General features: G+C 39.0%; 1 protein-coding gene across 2 annotated transcripts in view; it reads right to left on the reverse strand.

Annotated features, from left to right (window-relative positions):
• Window positions 1–222: 222 nt before the first annotated feature.
• Window positions 223–17,015, reverse strand: part of LOC113530264 (sex comb on midleg-like protein 2) — a 43,295-nt gene continuing 26,502 nt past the window's right edge. The window contains exons 8-15 of one of the 2 annotated variants that reach the window (XM_026920092.3): window positions 8,940–9,250; window positions 8,290–8,416; window positions 7,597–7,800; window positions 6,647–6,808; window positions 6,413–6,538; window positions 5,999–6,208; window positions 4,993–5,159; window positions 223–3,454 (exon numbers count right to left, since the gene is read on the reverse strand). In XM_026920092.3, coding sequence (XP_026775893.3) covers window positions 3,329–3,454; window positions 4,993–5,159; window positions 5,999–6,208; window positions 6,413–6,538; window positions 6,647–6,808; window positions 7,597–7,800; window positions 8,290–8,416; window positions 8,940–9,250 — 1,433 coding nt within the window. In that variant the 3' untranslated portion in view covers window positions 223–3,328. Of the gene's footprint in view, window positions 3,455–3,479; window positions 4,354–4,992; window positions 5,160–5,998; window positions 6,209–6,412; window positions 6,539–6,646; window positions 6,809–7,596; window positions 7,801–8,289; window positions 8,417–8,939; window positions 9,251–17,015 lie in introns of those variants that run through there. The other variant, XM_026920093.3, reaches the window with a different exon arrangement.

Consider the following 17,015-nt stretch of genomic DNA (forward strand, 5'->3'; position numbering starts at 1 on the left):
CTCCTACACATTGTTTTTTTATTTTATTTTTTTTGAAAATAGCATAGCGAGTATTAGTTAACAATGGCACAGGAATTTACAAAAGAAAGAAAGAAAGAAAGAAAGAAAAAAACAGGCTAAAAGGAGAAAACGGACTGAAATGCTACATTACAAAAGCCGATTTCAAACAAAGTCTACTAAAAACCTGAGAAATCTTGAAAGGAAAGCAACGGACAAATCATAAAGCGCAGTATAAAGTATCAGAAGGCAGTACAAGATAGACTTTTGACGACGACAGCCCCGGCCCATCCCGAAAGCTTCACATTTTCTACTTTCATATACAATATGTTCAGTTTAAAATATTTCTTTTTCTACAAAAACATGTACATTCCTGCTGCTGCATTTTATGGTGAAACCCATAATACACTGATGAACCCTGTGTCACTCTGTGATCCCAATTTATTTTCTTTTTTGTGACGTAAACTGGATGAGTCTGACGAGTGGATTACTTTTTTTCGCTGGAGTTCCACGGCCACGACGCATCTGCGACATGTCGATATAAAACACTTCCCTTTGAAATGTGGTCTTCATTTTTGGAGGAGTTGAGAAGGACGGCAGGACGCGAACCTGCAAAAACGGACTAATAAAACGCAGGCGGGATCTCGATGATCCTGTCTACACAATAAGAATATACATTATGAAGAATATTCATGCAAATGTTTTGACAAAAGGAAGATTTCACCATAACCAATGATACGGATTATTTTAACGGCAAAATTCCAACTTAACGTTCTCACGTGGCGGACTGGGAAAACCCTTCACATGACCAAACATTAATGTTTCTCACAAACAAGTAAAATTGTAACATTTTAAAGTCTGGTTACCAACAAAATTGAAAACTGTGGACATTTTACAGTCATTATCTGAGTACAAACTAAACTGACAAGGCTTATACCTGTTTCGCTACAGTACATAGCTATTCAACAACTTTGAGGAAATTTAGAGATGCGGACGATGCGGCTCCGTGTTAACAGCTAAACGATAAAGATAAACATGTTCTACCCTGCAGTTTTACCAGAGTGTTTTATTGGTTCACAAAAAAAAAAAAAAAGATTTCCAAGTTATAAAGTCCACATTAAGTGAAAGTTACAGCGATTAAAAGCAAATTCTTTTCAGTTAATTGGGTATTCTTTTGGGGGAATTTTATTGTTTATTTTCGTCTTAGCTAAGAAAGCAGAAAAACGTTGTTTTCAGGTGTCTCCAATATCATCGTAGCACAGCAAAAATATTAAATGATACGGCTAAACTAAATATTGACACCTCGCAAGGTTTTCGACATCTTTAGACAGAGTGACTGTTTTTACCACTGTGTTTGTTAAACTGGCTCCTTACACACCATGATTTCTGCAGGAAGATAGCCTAGGCAAAAGTAAATAAAAACATTTCCACATCGTTTCTGTGAAAAGTATTTACGTTTTTGAGGTGTCGGAGTACTTGCCAGAATTCATCCACAGCGGCATACGATGGGTTTTCCCAGACCGCCACACATACATTTATATGTATATATAACTGGGCCAGGGAGACAATTTACATTGACCAAAACCATCTTGGATACATCAGGCTGCTTTCACAGAAACATCCCGACATCTGTGAGAACTGATCTGTCAGTATTTAAATGCGTTGCTGGTTTGGTTTCTAGATCAGTGTTTTTCCCACATGTGATGTTGCTGATCATATTCACACAGGTTTTCCTGAAAGGTTATGCTCTTTTATTTTTTTGGTCTCAAGAAGAGAAAGAGAAAAAAATGTCCTGTATAATGACTGGGCAAGTCTGCTAGGATATCCTCCTTTTAAAGTGAATAGTCTGAAGCAACATTTAGCACTTTCGCTAATCTGTAATATTGATGAATGTAAGCAAATGTGTCACGTTTCATTTCTAAGGTAAGATGCTGTTATGAGGCTACACTCTCCTCTCCTCTGAGCTAAAATCCCGAGCTGAGGCTGGCCATGAGCTGTCCTTACAGATAGTCGAATTACAGCTTTTCCATCTTTCTTCAAGTGTGAACGACTGATATCAAAATGTCGCTGTGAACGCAGCCTTATGTGTCAGAAAATTTAATTTAGGGAGATTAAAATTACATTAGAAACATCATATTCATATTTTTATCCACCTTACCAGGTGGAAATGTGACTTATAATTATTAATAAAATACAATTTATTTAGATGCATATTAGGCAAATCATCTATAACTGATTCAGTTAATGTTTGTCTACTTCAAAATACATATATTTCATTTCTGTTTTATACGACGTATACTGGAATTTGGTAAGCTGTGTAAGAGGTTGGAGATGGGGGCGATTTATGATCAGCTACCCCACACTAGACACTGAAAAGTATAAATACAAGCACACAGCACAGCGTACGTATCACAAAAAAAAAAAAAAAGAGAGAGAACACAACAGAGATGAAACGATTTGCAGTGCCGTTTGGTTTTCACAGCAGTGAATCTGCAGGAGTGGACTGTCTCTGTATTGCAGACAGGAGGTAGGGAGGAGAAATGCGTTCATCACATTAAGACATCACACCAATTCTCCACGCAACAATGCAATAATCGTAGCAAATATCAACATCTTTGGGGGGGAATTGTTTAGAATGACAGCTTTCTTGTGGATCTGAACCGGTTGAGGACTGAGCAAAACAAAGAAAAGGAAAGAGGAAAAAAAACAGAACCATGAGAGAGTGAACATAAACAGGAACAAAAAAAAAAAAAGGACAGAAAGATGCACATATATATATGATATATGAGTTTTCAGCTATGCTGCTTGCGTCTGATACACTCGTAGCAGAGCCACACACTGAAAATGAGCCAAATAATATCTGTTCAGCGGTGGTTCTGTGGGGTAGACAAGGACTGCCAGTAGACCTGTATGTGATAAAATAACCAATATGAGTTGGTCCATTTCTGCTTCACTTGTCGCTCAGCTCTCTCTCTCACTCTCTCTCTCTCTCTCTCAGTGGCAGGTAGTGTGTGTGGGACTGTTTTTATTGCTGCCCAGTTCTCTTGCTGTGTCCATCCCAGAGTTTACTCCTGACATGAGTCTGCTGTCCATCATTCCTTGTTGTCTGTCTGCGGCTTTGTTTGGTGGTTCGGATGGATGAAAAGCAGCGCATGTCCGTGACTCCTTGTAGTTTAGCTCTGTCCAGCGCTGTGCTTCATCCAGTATTTTAAACCTAATTCAGTACTGCTGAGCTGAACCCAATACTGAGTCTAATCGAGTACTGTAAACCTGACCAGTACTGTACCTATACGCCTGCGTTTAATCCTGTTACTGTGTGTGTGTTTAATCCTCACTGTTTGCCCTGTTTGAGTCTCTCAATGTGGTAGCAGAGTTTGAGGGCGGGGCCAAGCTTCAGGCCCATGTACTTCATCACCATGTCGCTCCTCAGAAGCATTAGGGCTTTACCGTCAATCTCCTACAGTAAGAGGGAGGGAGAGAGAGAGAGAGAGAGAGAGAGAGAGAGAGAGAGAGAGTTACTCAAGAGAATATTACTACAAAACATTATCAACATGCATACCTGCTTTGCTTTTGTAACCCATCTGACCAAGAAACTCACTCAAACATGGAGGTTTACGGTATAGCACCACTATACACCATATATCCTATACTGCTTCATTTTAGCACTTGCAGAGTTCCAATTACAGCCTGGTGAATTTTTAAAAGGACGACAGAGCATAACTTTCACAGATTATCATGATTTGCTACCTGCTGTCCGTCGTTGTACCTTTCTCACTACAATCAGTCAAATATATCATTATTATGCTACCAGGTTTTCTGTCCGTCGTACAGACACACCTGTTCAGCTGATGCCGTGATGGTCAGATATACAATTTTTGTATACTTTTAAGTATTATTTTGGTGTAAAACTTCTCACATATACAGTGGCATGTTTATGAACAATGCATTTACAGCATTATCCCATAGTCAGAATATAAAGGTGAACGTAGCCTAAAGCAAACCGACAGTCCATCTTACACCAACCCATGTGCTGTGATACTGCGCCTAAGCTAAACATTTTAAAAACACAATACAGCAGAGTGAAATGTAGCCTGATGCAGCCTCAGGGTCAGGGTGTGTTAGAGAAAGCGAGACAGAGAGAATAAACGTGTGTGTGTGTGTGTGTGTGTGTGTGTGTGTGTAGGATGCAGTCATGATGTTGTCCAGAGACTGGCTCTGTTTTGGGGGGACGCTGCCAGGTGAAGTCTAAACACTGATGACGCATGTCCTCGCTCAGCAGGCATGTCTTTCTTCTATCTGTCGCTCTCTGTTTGTCTTTGTGTCTCTCGCTGATGACATTAGCTGTAAGCAGCAGGGCTGTCAGAACAAACGTCACTGTTTAAATACTATTTGAGTTCTCTTAAAATGGGTATAATGTTAAAGATGCAAAGTTCTACTTTTGAGCCTATCAAAAAAAGACTTTTTGGCCAAATGACCAGTGCTTTTATTTTATTTCCACTTGTACTTGCAATAATTCTATTAAAAAATATATAGAAATTCAAGTATGTGTCCTAAAAGCGATTTACTGGTGTCTAAGTCTCAGATTGCAATAGATGCTGGAAATTGGGCATGAAGTGCACTGTATAGATATTATTACACCCTATATAGCAATTCTAAATAGTAAATAAGATATAGTGCCTTCTCTGTAATGGTGGTTAAAATAAAAAAAAGAAAAAAAAAAGAAAGAAATCCTGCATGAAGATCCCAGATAGTATAAGAAATATAAGTCAAGATAAAAAGTGACAAAAAGAAAACATCACTGTACATAATTAAAGAAAAAAAATCCTAAAATATATGATTAAGATTTTATTTCTCTGGTTGTTTATGTAATCTGAGTGCATTAAAAGCTCATGCAATACTCAAATGCATTACATGGACTAAATGTTTGGGTACTGGGTACTAAGAGACAGATATAAGAAGAAAGAGAGAGAGAGAGGTTTGTCAGGAAAGACTTACATGCTTTCTGAACAGCTCGGCATGCGGCGCCAACGCCGTCGGGTCTGCGTCTCGCACAAACTGCATCACTTCCTCTATAGACCAAGAAGAAGGGCTTCTGCCGCTGGGAATTCTGGGAGTCTCACACTCCGCTGCTGCTGCATCTGGACCTGTAGTGGAGCTGGCAGCTAGAGAGAAAGAGAAAGAGAAAGAGAGAGAGAGAGAGAGAGAGAGAGAGAGAGAGAGTATATCTGAATATAGCTCTATGAGAAAATTTGTTTAATGTCACCACCATACCTAATCAATTAGGCGCTTATCTTCAAAGTTCAAGCAACACATGGCTAAACCACCACCTGCAGCCTGTACCGGAACACACAGCTATCGCATGCTAACACACACACGCGCACACACACACACACACACCGTGGAAGTTCTGGTTGAAACTCAGCTCCTCCAGGGGACACGAGCTGAGAGGACGTTTGATCTGCAGCAAAGCTAATGAGATTATTCTAATGCACTCACTCCTGCCTTGCATGAACCCTTTAAGTGTTTGTGTGTGTGTGTGTGTGTGTGTGTGTGCGTGTGTGTGTGTCTGACTGTCATGTGGCTTGTGGCTCTGAAGCTCCTGCATATTTATGCTCAGAAATATACATTACTTAAAAAGTAACCCATGTACAGGGAAACCTGTGATTGAAACTTGATTTGAAACTGTGATTGCCTGCGGAATCGCAGAACATGAAACAGTGTTAGTCACTTCTCTCTTACGCACACACACACATTCTTGCATCTAAAGGTGACTTTCTTATTTTGGCTGCAACTGAGGAACAGGATTTAACAATCATATTGTATGTGTATCTACGAAAATGTTTCAAAAACAGTGAAGTGGGTGTGGTCTCTGTGCCTGTCAGTCTTAGGAGTGAAGGAGACGTGGTGTAGAAGACATTTATAGTTGAAATAGAGAGATAATATTATAATGTTGATTCTGGCCTGCATGTGTTAAGCTACTATATTAAGCTATAATACGCACCTTCGACTCTTCTGTGGGTGCGAGTGGGGGGGTTGGAGGAGTGGCGGCGCAAGGGAGGGCCATTGCCATGGTAGTATGGACTGCTGGGTTGGGACTGGTATTCGGAGGTGCTTCGTAGCGTCTGTGGGCGGGGAGTCATGGAGTTAGAGGCGGAGTCCATGAAGCGCTGCTCCTTCAATAAACCGTTTTCTTCTGGAGGCAAAGTCTCAGCTACACACACACACACACACACACACACACACACACAAATGAAGTATAGCACACTACATAGTGTACAACTACTCTTATAATCACACAAGCACCTTATGCACTGAAATTATTTCACTTCCACTTTGGAGTATTTCCAACCCAGTTACAGCAACATAATCACACAGACACACACACACACACACACACACACACTTTATGCAGTACCTTCGGAAGGGTGTGTATCCGTGTGGAGGATCTTGGGGGAGAGGGGGGCGGAATAGGGTGGAGAGTCTCGAGAGATTCGCTTTACTCCTCTGTTTAGTGCTGGAGCCTCTGACATCTCCTCTTTCACTGCACATGACGAAGCAAACACATCCCAGTTAGAATTTTGTGTGTGTGTGTGTGTGTGTGTATGTGTGTGTGGTGAGGTAGCCCGTAAGCCGTACACAGCGTACACACCTGACTTACTCCTGTCGTAGCTGCTGTAGGGGCTGAACGGTTGGCTGCTGAACAGGTTATCACACTGCAGGTGTCGACACACTTTCTCCAGGAAACGCAGAACGAAAGCGGCACTGGATGCTGATGGCAGCTTTACCATCCGTGTCCCTCCATCCGTCCGCACTGAAGAAGGAGTGAGACAAAAACGCTTAAATTCAACACACTATTCAATATGAGATGATTTAGTTTACATAATCATTGGCTAAAACCTCTGATATCACTACAAGATATGAAAACAACTGTGATAGAAACATCTGGGACTATCATTTACTCACCACTAACCGTTTCACACAAAACTCTTAAATAACTTAAAGAGATATATTTGTTTCAGTCCAGTGACTAAATCATGCACTGGAAATCTCCTTGTGTCACCATGTTTAAACTTTTTGTAAACCAGCACATACACAGAGATGTGGATCAGATTGCAACCTTCAAGCTTCTGAAGCGTGTGGCCAGAAAAGTGTCACTGTATATCACTGTACCCCGTAAAGAACATCCTCTGAAAATGACATAGCTTTTCTATTCTAAGTTTTGATGAAACTTTGCTGAAAGATCCCCATCAGACACACCTACTGCTCTCCAATAGGTCACATGGAGATTCACTTGTCAACTGAATCTTAATAAAAAAAAAAAAAAAAAAAAAAAAAAAAAAGGACTTAAAAAAAAAGGGCTGTGAGGACTTAATCCCTAATCTTCACCTCTTTCAAGTAATTTTTTCTGCAAATATAATTTAATCTAATAATAAAAACTATCTCTATGTGAAAAAAAATCATTTAATTCATGCATGATCGGTCAGATTAACTAAACCAACCAGCGTAGCAGCACATAACGGTTAATTCTACAACATTTCCTGTCATATCAGGTTTTGCACAGGAAGTGAGGTTTTATGGGTTAAATAATAGCCAGAGTACCTCGCACCACCTCTCCACCGTCTGGCTGATTCTGCAGGCACCCCAGCAGCACTTTGGGCTGATAGGCGCAGTCCAAACACGCCTGCACCGTCTGCTGCATCACCAGGTTCACTGCCTCGGGTCCGAAGTGATCCGGCAGCCGCTGCACCTGCTTACGGTCCAGGTGAGGGCCGCAGTTCCCGTGCTTATTCACGTATACACACACTGAGAGATGAGCAGGGAAAGCCACAAGTGAACTTGAGAATCATTTTAAAACATAAGCAAACAGCCACATTTCATAAATTCTTTAATAAATCAAAAATTGTTCACGTGCAGAATAAGAGGATTAAAACAAGCCGGGACATGTTGTTATTAGAAAATAATCAACTTCAGTGTGGTTACGCATCACACCACTCTGTCATAGATTATTGTTTTACATTACAGCACAGCCCCAAGTGTTTTATTCCTCACTTCATTTTACACAACCTGCTTACAGTTAAGCACACCACCACTTCCTCTTCTAAATTTATGTCATTCTCTGGGTAATTTTGTTCTGCAATGATATTTTAATCCTAAAGAAACCTGACCTGATAATACAGATAAGAGATAATACAGATAAGAGCAATGGGCTTCGCCTCATAGTGAGCTAAGTGTGTGTGTGTGTGTGGGTGGGTGGGTTGGTTTTACTGAGCCAGCTGAGTGCTCAGGCTTTACCTGTGGACACCACAGAGGATGGAGAGCTCAGCGGAGACAGGCCGTCCCTGGACACCTGAGAAGATGGCAGTCTGGAGTCTGAACCTGCTGGTGCTGACATGGAGCTCTGCAGGAGTTTGGGTTTCCTCTAAAACACACACAGTATATAAAGGATGACTTTGGGCAGTCAATGTTGTTATTTAACAAAGAAAAACATCTTATTTCGCATTTATGGATGAGGTCTTCACTGTCAGCGTCAGTAAGTTTTCCACCGCGGACTTTGCACTCTGCTTTCTCAGTAACATGACAAGCTGCATTTTTTCATCTTATTAACACTTCATGAGAAAGAAGAAAAGAGCTGGTGAAGGAATGACTGTTTACAGCTGCAATAACATAAATGACAACAGTGATAACCAACTTGTTCATTGGATGTTCCACAACATTAAATGTAACTATAAACGGATAAAAAGCGCAATGTGCCATTGTTTACTAAATTAAAATTGTAATCGCTGCCAAACTGCTGTGGTACAAGAGGAATAAAACACTGCAGGACATACTGTCATTGAAAAAATAATCAACTTCAAAGTGGTAACATCACACCACCCTGTTGTTGATTATTTTCCTATAACAGAACGTCCTGTTGCATTAAAACCGCAACCTTTGTTACATACCTTGCTGCCTGGTTTGGGTCCTCTCTTCTTGTGAGGGCGTGGGAGGAGCTGTGGGGTGGATTCGGGTGCCGTGTTACTCGTCTGAGCCCCTGGACTCTGAGCGCCTGATGATGCTGCCAGGGCCTTGAGCAGGGCGATGGTCTCGCTTTTGGGTCGCCGGCCCCTCACGCCCTTCCGCACGGGCAGCGGGGGCAGCGGTGTGGGCAAGCGGTACGAAGAATGCATGGAGCGCCGCGTCTGCTTGGATGGCGAAGAAGAAAAGGAGGAGGAAGTGGAAGATGAAGGTGCAGATAGCGGCTTTGGGAGGGTGACTGCAAAGAAAAAGAATTTAAAGTCTGGTTAGAATGTGGAGCGAGTAGCTCTAAATGTGGTATTTTTAACCATTAAACATAATCTATGTATGATAGCATATTGTAATGCCCTTGTAAGAATAGTCTAAGAACGTGTCTACTCCTTTACCCTGTTTAAAAAAGCCAGGGTATATAGGAAAAGGTGGACACAAGTGAGATTTCAGTCATTTATTTACAGCAATTATTCACCAGTATCCAAACCTGTCCAAATATACCACAACAAGGACAGTTTTGTCTCTCATTAGCTGTTATGTAGAATACAAGCTGAGCAAGCACATTCTGTAGCTAAAAGTTTGCGGTTACCACAACATCCTTTAATAATTTACATGTCGAACATGATGGGTTTAAGCTGTTGCTTATTTCATGACATTCACACGAAAAGCTCTCCGATTCATGTCTGCTTTAAACAGAAAAATGTGAATTTAGCACTGGGGTGGGCGACATGACAAAGCTATCATATCATAATACTTGAAAGTAAACAGAATAATGGAAAAGTAGGTTTAACAACCAGAAAAGAAAGAAAAAACCCTACTCTTTCACAACACTCCACAACACGTTAATGCTGTAACTACAGCGTGCTATTTGTTCTGAATTCGTTCTCACTGCCTGCTGCACTACGCACATCGCCCAGGTGAGATCTGGATGACGGTAAAATGATTTTTATTCTGCGGATTAATTAGCACACATGAATAACTGACGATCTTTTCAGAATTAGGACCATGAGGGTTTGTGGAAACACTGAGTCAGAGCAAAAAGTGCAGCACAAAGCTGTGTTTTAACTCTCCTGCTAGGACGGCATGCAGTAGGGATGGGCGATATGACAAAAACAGCGTATCACGATATGTGACATCCTTTCTATGATACATGATGCGAGTCACGTTATATAATTAACTAACAAACTGCAGACAAAAAAAAAAAGACGTGCTGCACTAAAACTGTAAAAATGAAGAACTGAGTTTGTTTATACTTTTTTTATTAAATACCTATGAAATCTAAATTCTCACACTGAAAATGGGAAAAATAAAAAAAATATGTAAAATGAATATATGCCATTTTAAAGATTAAGTAAAAATATACATCAAAAAATCAACTGCTTCCATTCAGGTCCATTTAAATAGTAATTATTAAAAACAAAAAGTAACACAAAGATATCACGATACCAACGATATCTCAGAAAAGTGTATCGTCACATAATTTATCACGACATCCACACTACATCGTCATATCGCCCAGCCCTAGCATGCCGTCAGCTTGTGGTGAAAACAGAAACACCACCTGGACATGAATAATATCTTTTACGTGCGACGACTCTACATCTCATAACTGAAATCAGGGACGTTGCTCTGTTTTTGTCAAGACTGCAAACATGACATGCTACATTAGAAAGTGGATCATGATCATAAGTGTTCACTTTCCTTAGTCTGTATTAATGCACCTAACTAGCTAACTAGCTTATCATATGTTATTCCATTATATTATATTAGCCTCGTCAATTAGGTTTCTAAGCAACCAAAACTGACCAGCACTTTGTAGCTTTCGGCTCGCTAATAAATTTCAGCTGACTAACGATATTGATATTAGTTGTCACATCAGCCAGAGCTGTTATACTCAATTTGATCAAAACGCTAATCTGTGCAGTCCGAATCAACCACGCAAGAGAGGCTGTTCTTTTAAAAATAACTTGTTTGACTGCAGGAATGAGAACGTCAATAGGAAGAGAGAAACGCTCGAGCAACTAATGATGACAAATAGTAAACTAATGAAGACAAATAGTGAACGAAGGAAGGAAATGAGGTGAAGGAAAGCACAGCAGTAAACCACTTTTCCTTCATGAGTGAAAAATCCAAGACTAATGCATCCTCATAAAGGTCACAATATGCTAAATACACTGCAAAGACAAAAGAACACTGACAAGCGAGTAAAGCTGGCTAGTTTTGTGCTTGTGTGGGCATGTACTGAAGTGTGTGTGTGAGTGTGTGCGCCCTAAATAACTCTCGTTTGACTAAATTGGAGGGCAGTGTGAGTGAGCGAGATTAAAAAGAGGGGAAAAGCCAGGAACGATCTGCCAAAGTCCCCTTGGTGCTGCTGGGGCGACATATGGGAATGATCACCGGTCCGCTGCTTCATTTCCCCATGACCCTCTTCCCTCAGGGCGGGGGGAGAAATGGCCGTGTGTGCCGTGTGGTGAATCTGTGGCCTGGCCACGACAGCTGTGTGTGTGTGTGTGTGTGTGTGTGTAATGAAACAAACAAAATAATTTGAAAATGATGAAGGCAAGACTAGAGAAAGGGATAAAAGATGGGGTGAAGGAAAAGAAAAAAAACAGCACACAGAGAGGGAGAAATAAATGAACCCGCTTGGGGAAAATTCATTCGTTTCAAGCCACAGTAATAAATTAATACATTAAAAAAATTCAAATCAAGAGGGTGAGTCAAATGAAAACCTTAAAAGTGCAACTGAAATTAGAACTGAAATGAATTTTTTTTCCAAGAGGAATCAGGACACTCTTTAAGCGCTGGGACACTCACACTGGGGGATGATGAAGAAAAATGATACACTTTTGTGACACCTATTTGCAATAAACAATGCGAAATAAAATTAAAAAAATAATAATAAGGTTTTCATTTGACTCACCCTCCTAAATTAAATCAGAAAAAAATGCTACTCTAGTTCTCTGTATATGTGGTTTAGAGCAGCAACCAAAAAAAAAAAAAAAAAATCCTGGATCTATTAACATATTTATTACATTTTACACACTCTTTAGCAGTAGATGAATGTGAACCATAGGGGTGGGCTATATGACAAACAAGACATCTCTGCAATACACAATATATATCATGATATAAAGGTTTTCTAACAAACTGGCAGCAAAGCAAGAATAAAAAAACTGTGAAAAGCTTTATTTATTAAATGTCTAAAGAAAATAAATTCTTTTAAACATATTTTTGGCTTAATTTAAAAAAAAAAACACTATTTAATGAGGAAAAAAAAGTAACATTTTTTAAATTTTACCATCAAATAAGCTGCTTCCAAAAATTTCAATTTCAATTTTTTTTTTTTTAAAAGACATCATCACTGATATTATAATGATAATGATATTATATCATCATATTGCCCAGCTCCAGTGTATCATCATTATTTATTTTTTGGAGTTGTTAGTGGTATTTAATTTCCACGTAAAGATTTTGCCGTGATTTGAAACACTTTGGATGAAATAAACAGCTTTTTTCTAGATTATTCAAACCTGTATTATGAATTTTGCTTGTTTTTAAAGAGTTTGAGAAACAAATCGTTTACTTCAAATACTTATCAATAATGTGTATAACCATAATAAATAAATAAATAAACTATAATTATACATTATAGCCTTTAACACTATACAGACAAGTGAGAACAAATTAACAGAGTGACTCTGTTTACTGTAAGGGGGCATTTATTTATTCTTCCTGGCATGGCTTGGCTCCAAATCACTCCTGCAGTTCTCCTGACTGATCACCTTTACCGTAGGATAAAAGCCTTTCTCTCCTGATGGGCGTGGTCTCTTCTAGGATGACCCCGCCCCCTTCCACAGGGCATGAGGGCTTGCTGAATAATTTGAAGAAGATGAAAACGATGTAACTCAAATGCCCACACTCACCATCGTTTAAAGGAAAACTCCACCTGACCTACTACATGATGATATTTATAATTAACGTCATCTTATTAGATTTACTGTAAAGAAATTCAAATTCATTCTTCTTTTTTTTTTACTTTAAACTTCTTTCATTGACATATTGGTGTATTTTCAGTTTTGTTAACAGTTTCCTACATTACCCACAATGCCGTTTGACTACCTGCTGATGGCACAGCGGGATTTATGCTGCATTTGACTAAAGGTTGTAGCTCATAATTTCCGACTTCCGACCAGGAAAAAACGAATAAAACGCCCCCTCAACTCAGAATTCCTACTCAGGACCTCGGGATATCCTCAACCCTGAGTTCAGCAAGTAAGGTCAAATCAAAATGGCTGCTCAAAGCATGAAAAGAAAACAGCACTTCTTATCTTTAGTTATTAGTTAATTAGTTATAATGTAAATATAAGTATTTCCTTCAATCTATAACACTGATTCTACAGTTTGTTGTCTTGAGGAGGAAGATATACATCGCTCATCACAGTTAGCTGCCTAGCTTGCCGCTAACATACGACGAACATAGTGGCGTCCATGTTTTTTTTTCCCAATTTGTAGCTTGAAAGCACGGATGTCGAAAATGACGTAATTCTGTTCCGAGGTAAGTCAAAAGTGAGAAAGAGAGAGTGATGCAGCGGCGCTTTAGTCCTTTAGTCTGTCCAGCTCTCACACCTCCTCGTCTGTACACTCTGTTCAACTTTCATGCTAATACCTTCATCAACACCATCGCACTCGTCATCTCGTTGATCTCTAACTAGCTGAGCTGACTCTCTTCTGTAACTCCGCACAACTGCGTCGTATCGCTGCATTGCATTCTGGGACACTGAGTCCAACGTTTGCACTAGTTCCGCGCTGGATCACTGGAAAATGGTGACGGAGAAAAGAAGCTGTTGCTCTTTTGTTTTTTGGCGATCGAATCGATTGAAATGTTTTCTCTTATTAAACGCGTCGGCCGTAACAACGTCCTCCTGTGACGTCAGAGCGGGACACAAACGCTGACTTCTCACGGGAATAACGAAAACACTGCACCAAGTCACGGATTCGCACCTGGATTGCTAAGTACTTCAGAAATATTTCTACATCAACATATTTAATGTGTATCAGAGTGGAGTTTTCATTTAAAGCAGTTATTAGAGTAGATGTATAACCCACATGTATCCATCATTTATAATGAATTTCTCACGCAAATGGAAAAGACAGTCCCAAAAGTGGACACGTGCAGGTGGATTACTGGTTGAATATCTGTAAATCTTTTACACACACACACACACACACGCACACGCGCACGCACACGCACGCACACGCAGAGCCTCGGGATCAGCGGAACACAGAACAAAAGCTGAGGAGACTCACCGCAGAGACACGCGCCAAAACAACAGGTTTAAACCGGAACCGCGCCGCACGTGACAACAAAGACGACGTCGGTCCCACCTGGACGAAATGAATTACGCGTAATGGCTACCGGCCAACCTGCCGCCCAGAGAGAGAGAGAGAGAGAGAGAGAGAAAGGAGAAGGAGAGGGAGAGAGAGAGACAGAGAGAGAGAGAGAGAGAGAGAGAGAAAGGAGAAGGAGAGAGAGAGAGAGAGAGACAGAGAGAGAGAGAGAGAGAGAGAGAGAAAGGAGAAGGAGAGAGAAAGGAGAAGGAGAGAGAGAGAGAGAGAGAGAAAGGAGAAGGAGAGAGAGAGAGAGAGAGAGAGAAAGGAGAAGGAGGCGCGAGCCGCCGAGTCTGAGGGAATGATAACGAGGCGCGTGGGCGGCGGGGAGCGGCGGTGGGAAATCCGCGAGCGGCGCGCGACACGTACAGGTGCCTGTGTCTGAGGTAAAGAGCTCTGCGGCTAAAGGTGTTAGCTTCATTGTTTAATCATCTCCAGCACAATGTTTGTTCAAAAAAAAAAGACAAACAAACGAAACAAAACCGAACTTTCTCTTTCACTCCGGTAAATTCCCTTTCTCCGGTATTTTCACCAACATCATATAATCCTCTTACATTTATTTATTTATTTATTTATTTATTTATTTATTTAGCTCTCTTTTGGCTATCACAATGTGTTTGGTCAGGATCATTAAATGCAGCCTAATTTGTTTTTATATTATAGCTAGTATAATGTAATATTTTTATAACATAACACATATATATATGTATAATTAGTAAAAATAACACTGACTTTTAATCTTTACATTCAAAAGTGATTTTTTTAACTACATTTTATATATAAAACCAAACAAAAACAAACAAACAAACAAAAAATCCTTATGTTCATATGAAAATAATTCTGTAAATAATATAATATATATGCAGTAAAACTAATACTGGCTTTGAATCTTTATATACCAAAGTGTTTTTTTTTTTTTACTACATTTAATGCTTTTATTAGAATTAGACTGGTCTTATGTTTGTATATAAACTACATAAAATAAAATTCATGATAATAATAATAATAAATATACTTAATATGCTTTTTACAGCAAATTTTTTTTATAACACTTTACTGATAAAATCTTATTTCTCTCTCTCCCTCTCTCTCATGTATATATATATATGTACATATGTATGTATGTATATCTGTGTGTGTGTGTGTGTGTAAAAATAATACTCTGGCTTGTGACAAAAAGATTTACTGCTTCACATAAAACACATCTGCTTGTATTTTTCCCCCTATATAGGCCTAATTCTTTAAATACATCACAATTAAATCACCTATATATTTTTGTGCCATAGTCAGGATCATTAAATGTAGTGACAATTAAATGACACATTTTATACAGGCTATAAAAACTAAACGAGAGAATACTCTTGAGTTCTTATAAAAGCTCATTCTGTCATTTATTTTGTCCAGTAAAATAATAATAATAATAATAATAATAATAATAGTAATATATGTTCAAGCTCCAGTGTTCTCATTACCACATACCACACTTTTTGTAGACATGTTTATATCAGTTTATAACCTCATGATGCATATTAAGAAGGAGATCAAGCTACTCTACTATTTTATGTACATTTGTGTGAACTGCTAATTTGTATTATTATGTCCAGATGTATGGTCTGGATCATTAAATGTAAATATCATTAAAAAAAAAGACATTTCTTATATATAAAAACTAAAAGCCAGAATGCACTCGATGTATAAAAGCTCAGTGTGTAAATTCTGCCAAGTAAAATGAAATAATATTCATATAACTAAACCTGAAACACAGGTCTAACGTTCATGAGTCAGTGTTTTCAACTTTTTAATAAAAATGTATACTCTCATGATGAATATTGAGAAGAAGATCAAATACAGCGACTAAAATGATAAAATTAAAAATGATCAGACTGTGTGTGCTTGGCTCAGTATCTCTAACTAACATAGAAATCATATTCATGTAACCAAGATGATGATGTGGGTTATTTTCTCCCTGGAGTATTAAGTTAATGTTACTGTATTTCCCCCATCTTGTATTTCTAAAGCAACAATTTTTAACTCTTAGAGGAATAATGAATAAAAAAAGGGAGGTGATGTCGAACGGGTGCCAATATTATAAAGGTAAACGCAGATCAGAATTTTTGTTTGCCTAATGACAAGCATCATATTGCTCCAAAAAAATTGTAAATGATTTTTTTCTTCTGAATATTGCAATTTCATGCGAATCACTCAAGTAAGCACAGAAATGTGTCTCCTTTGTCTAATGAACAACTTTTCAGATTTCTACTTAAGCAGAAATAAGCACATTTTGCCTTCCCTCGCCAAAAGCAGAACCAAATGATCGACAAAACAGCCCAATCTAACAACACTGCGTTAGACGCCGAAGAATCGGTTAAAGACAGAAAGAGAGAACAAAGAGAAAAACAACGAGGATTAAACAGCAGAGGTGGCATGATACCACTTTTTCTTTTCCGATACCGATAACAATACCGAAACCATCTGATATTGATACCTATCTGATATTTTTTTCCTTTAAAAACTACTTAGCTTTAAAGTGATTTTCTTAAACTGAAGCACTTAAAAAAAGAACAGGAACTTACACAATACCTCAGCTTTTTTATTCAGTTAAACTCTTACTAAAAATACAAATG

This window comes from Pangasianodon hypophthalmus, chromosome 16 (assembly GCF_027358585.1).
Source record: "Pangasianodon hypophthalmus isolate fPanHyp1 chromosome 16, fPanHyp1.pri, whole genome shotgun sequence".
Taxonomy (NCBI): Eukaryota; Metazoa; Chordata; class Actinopteri; order Siluriformes; family Pangasiidae; genus Pangasianodon; species Pangasianodon hypophthalmus.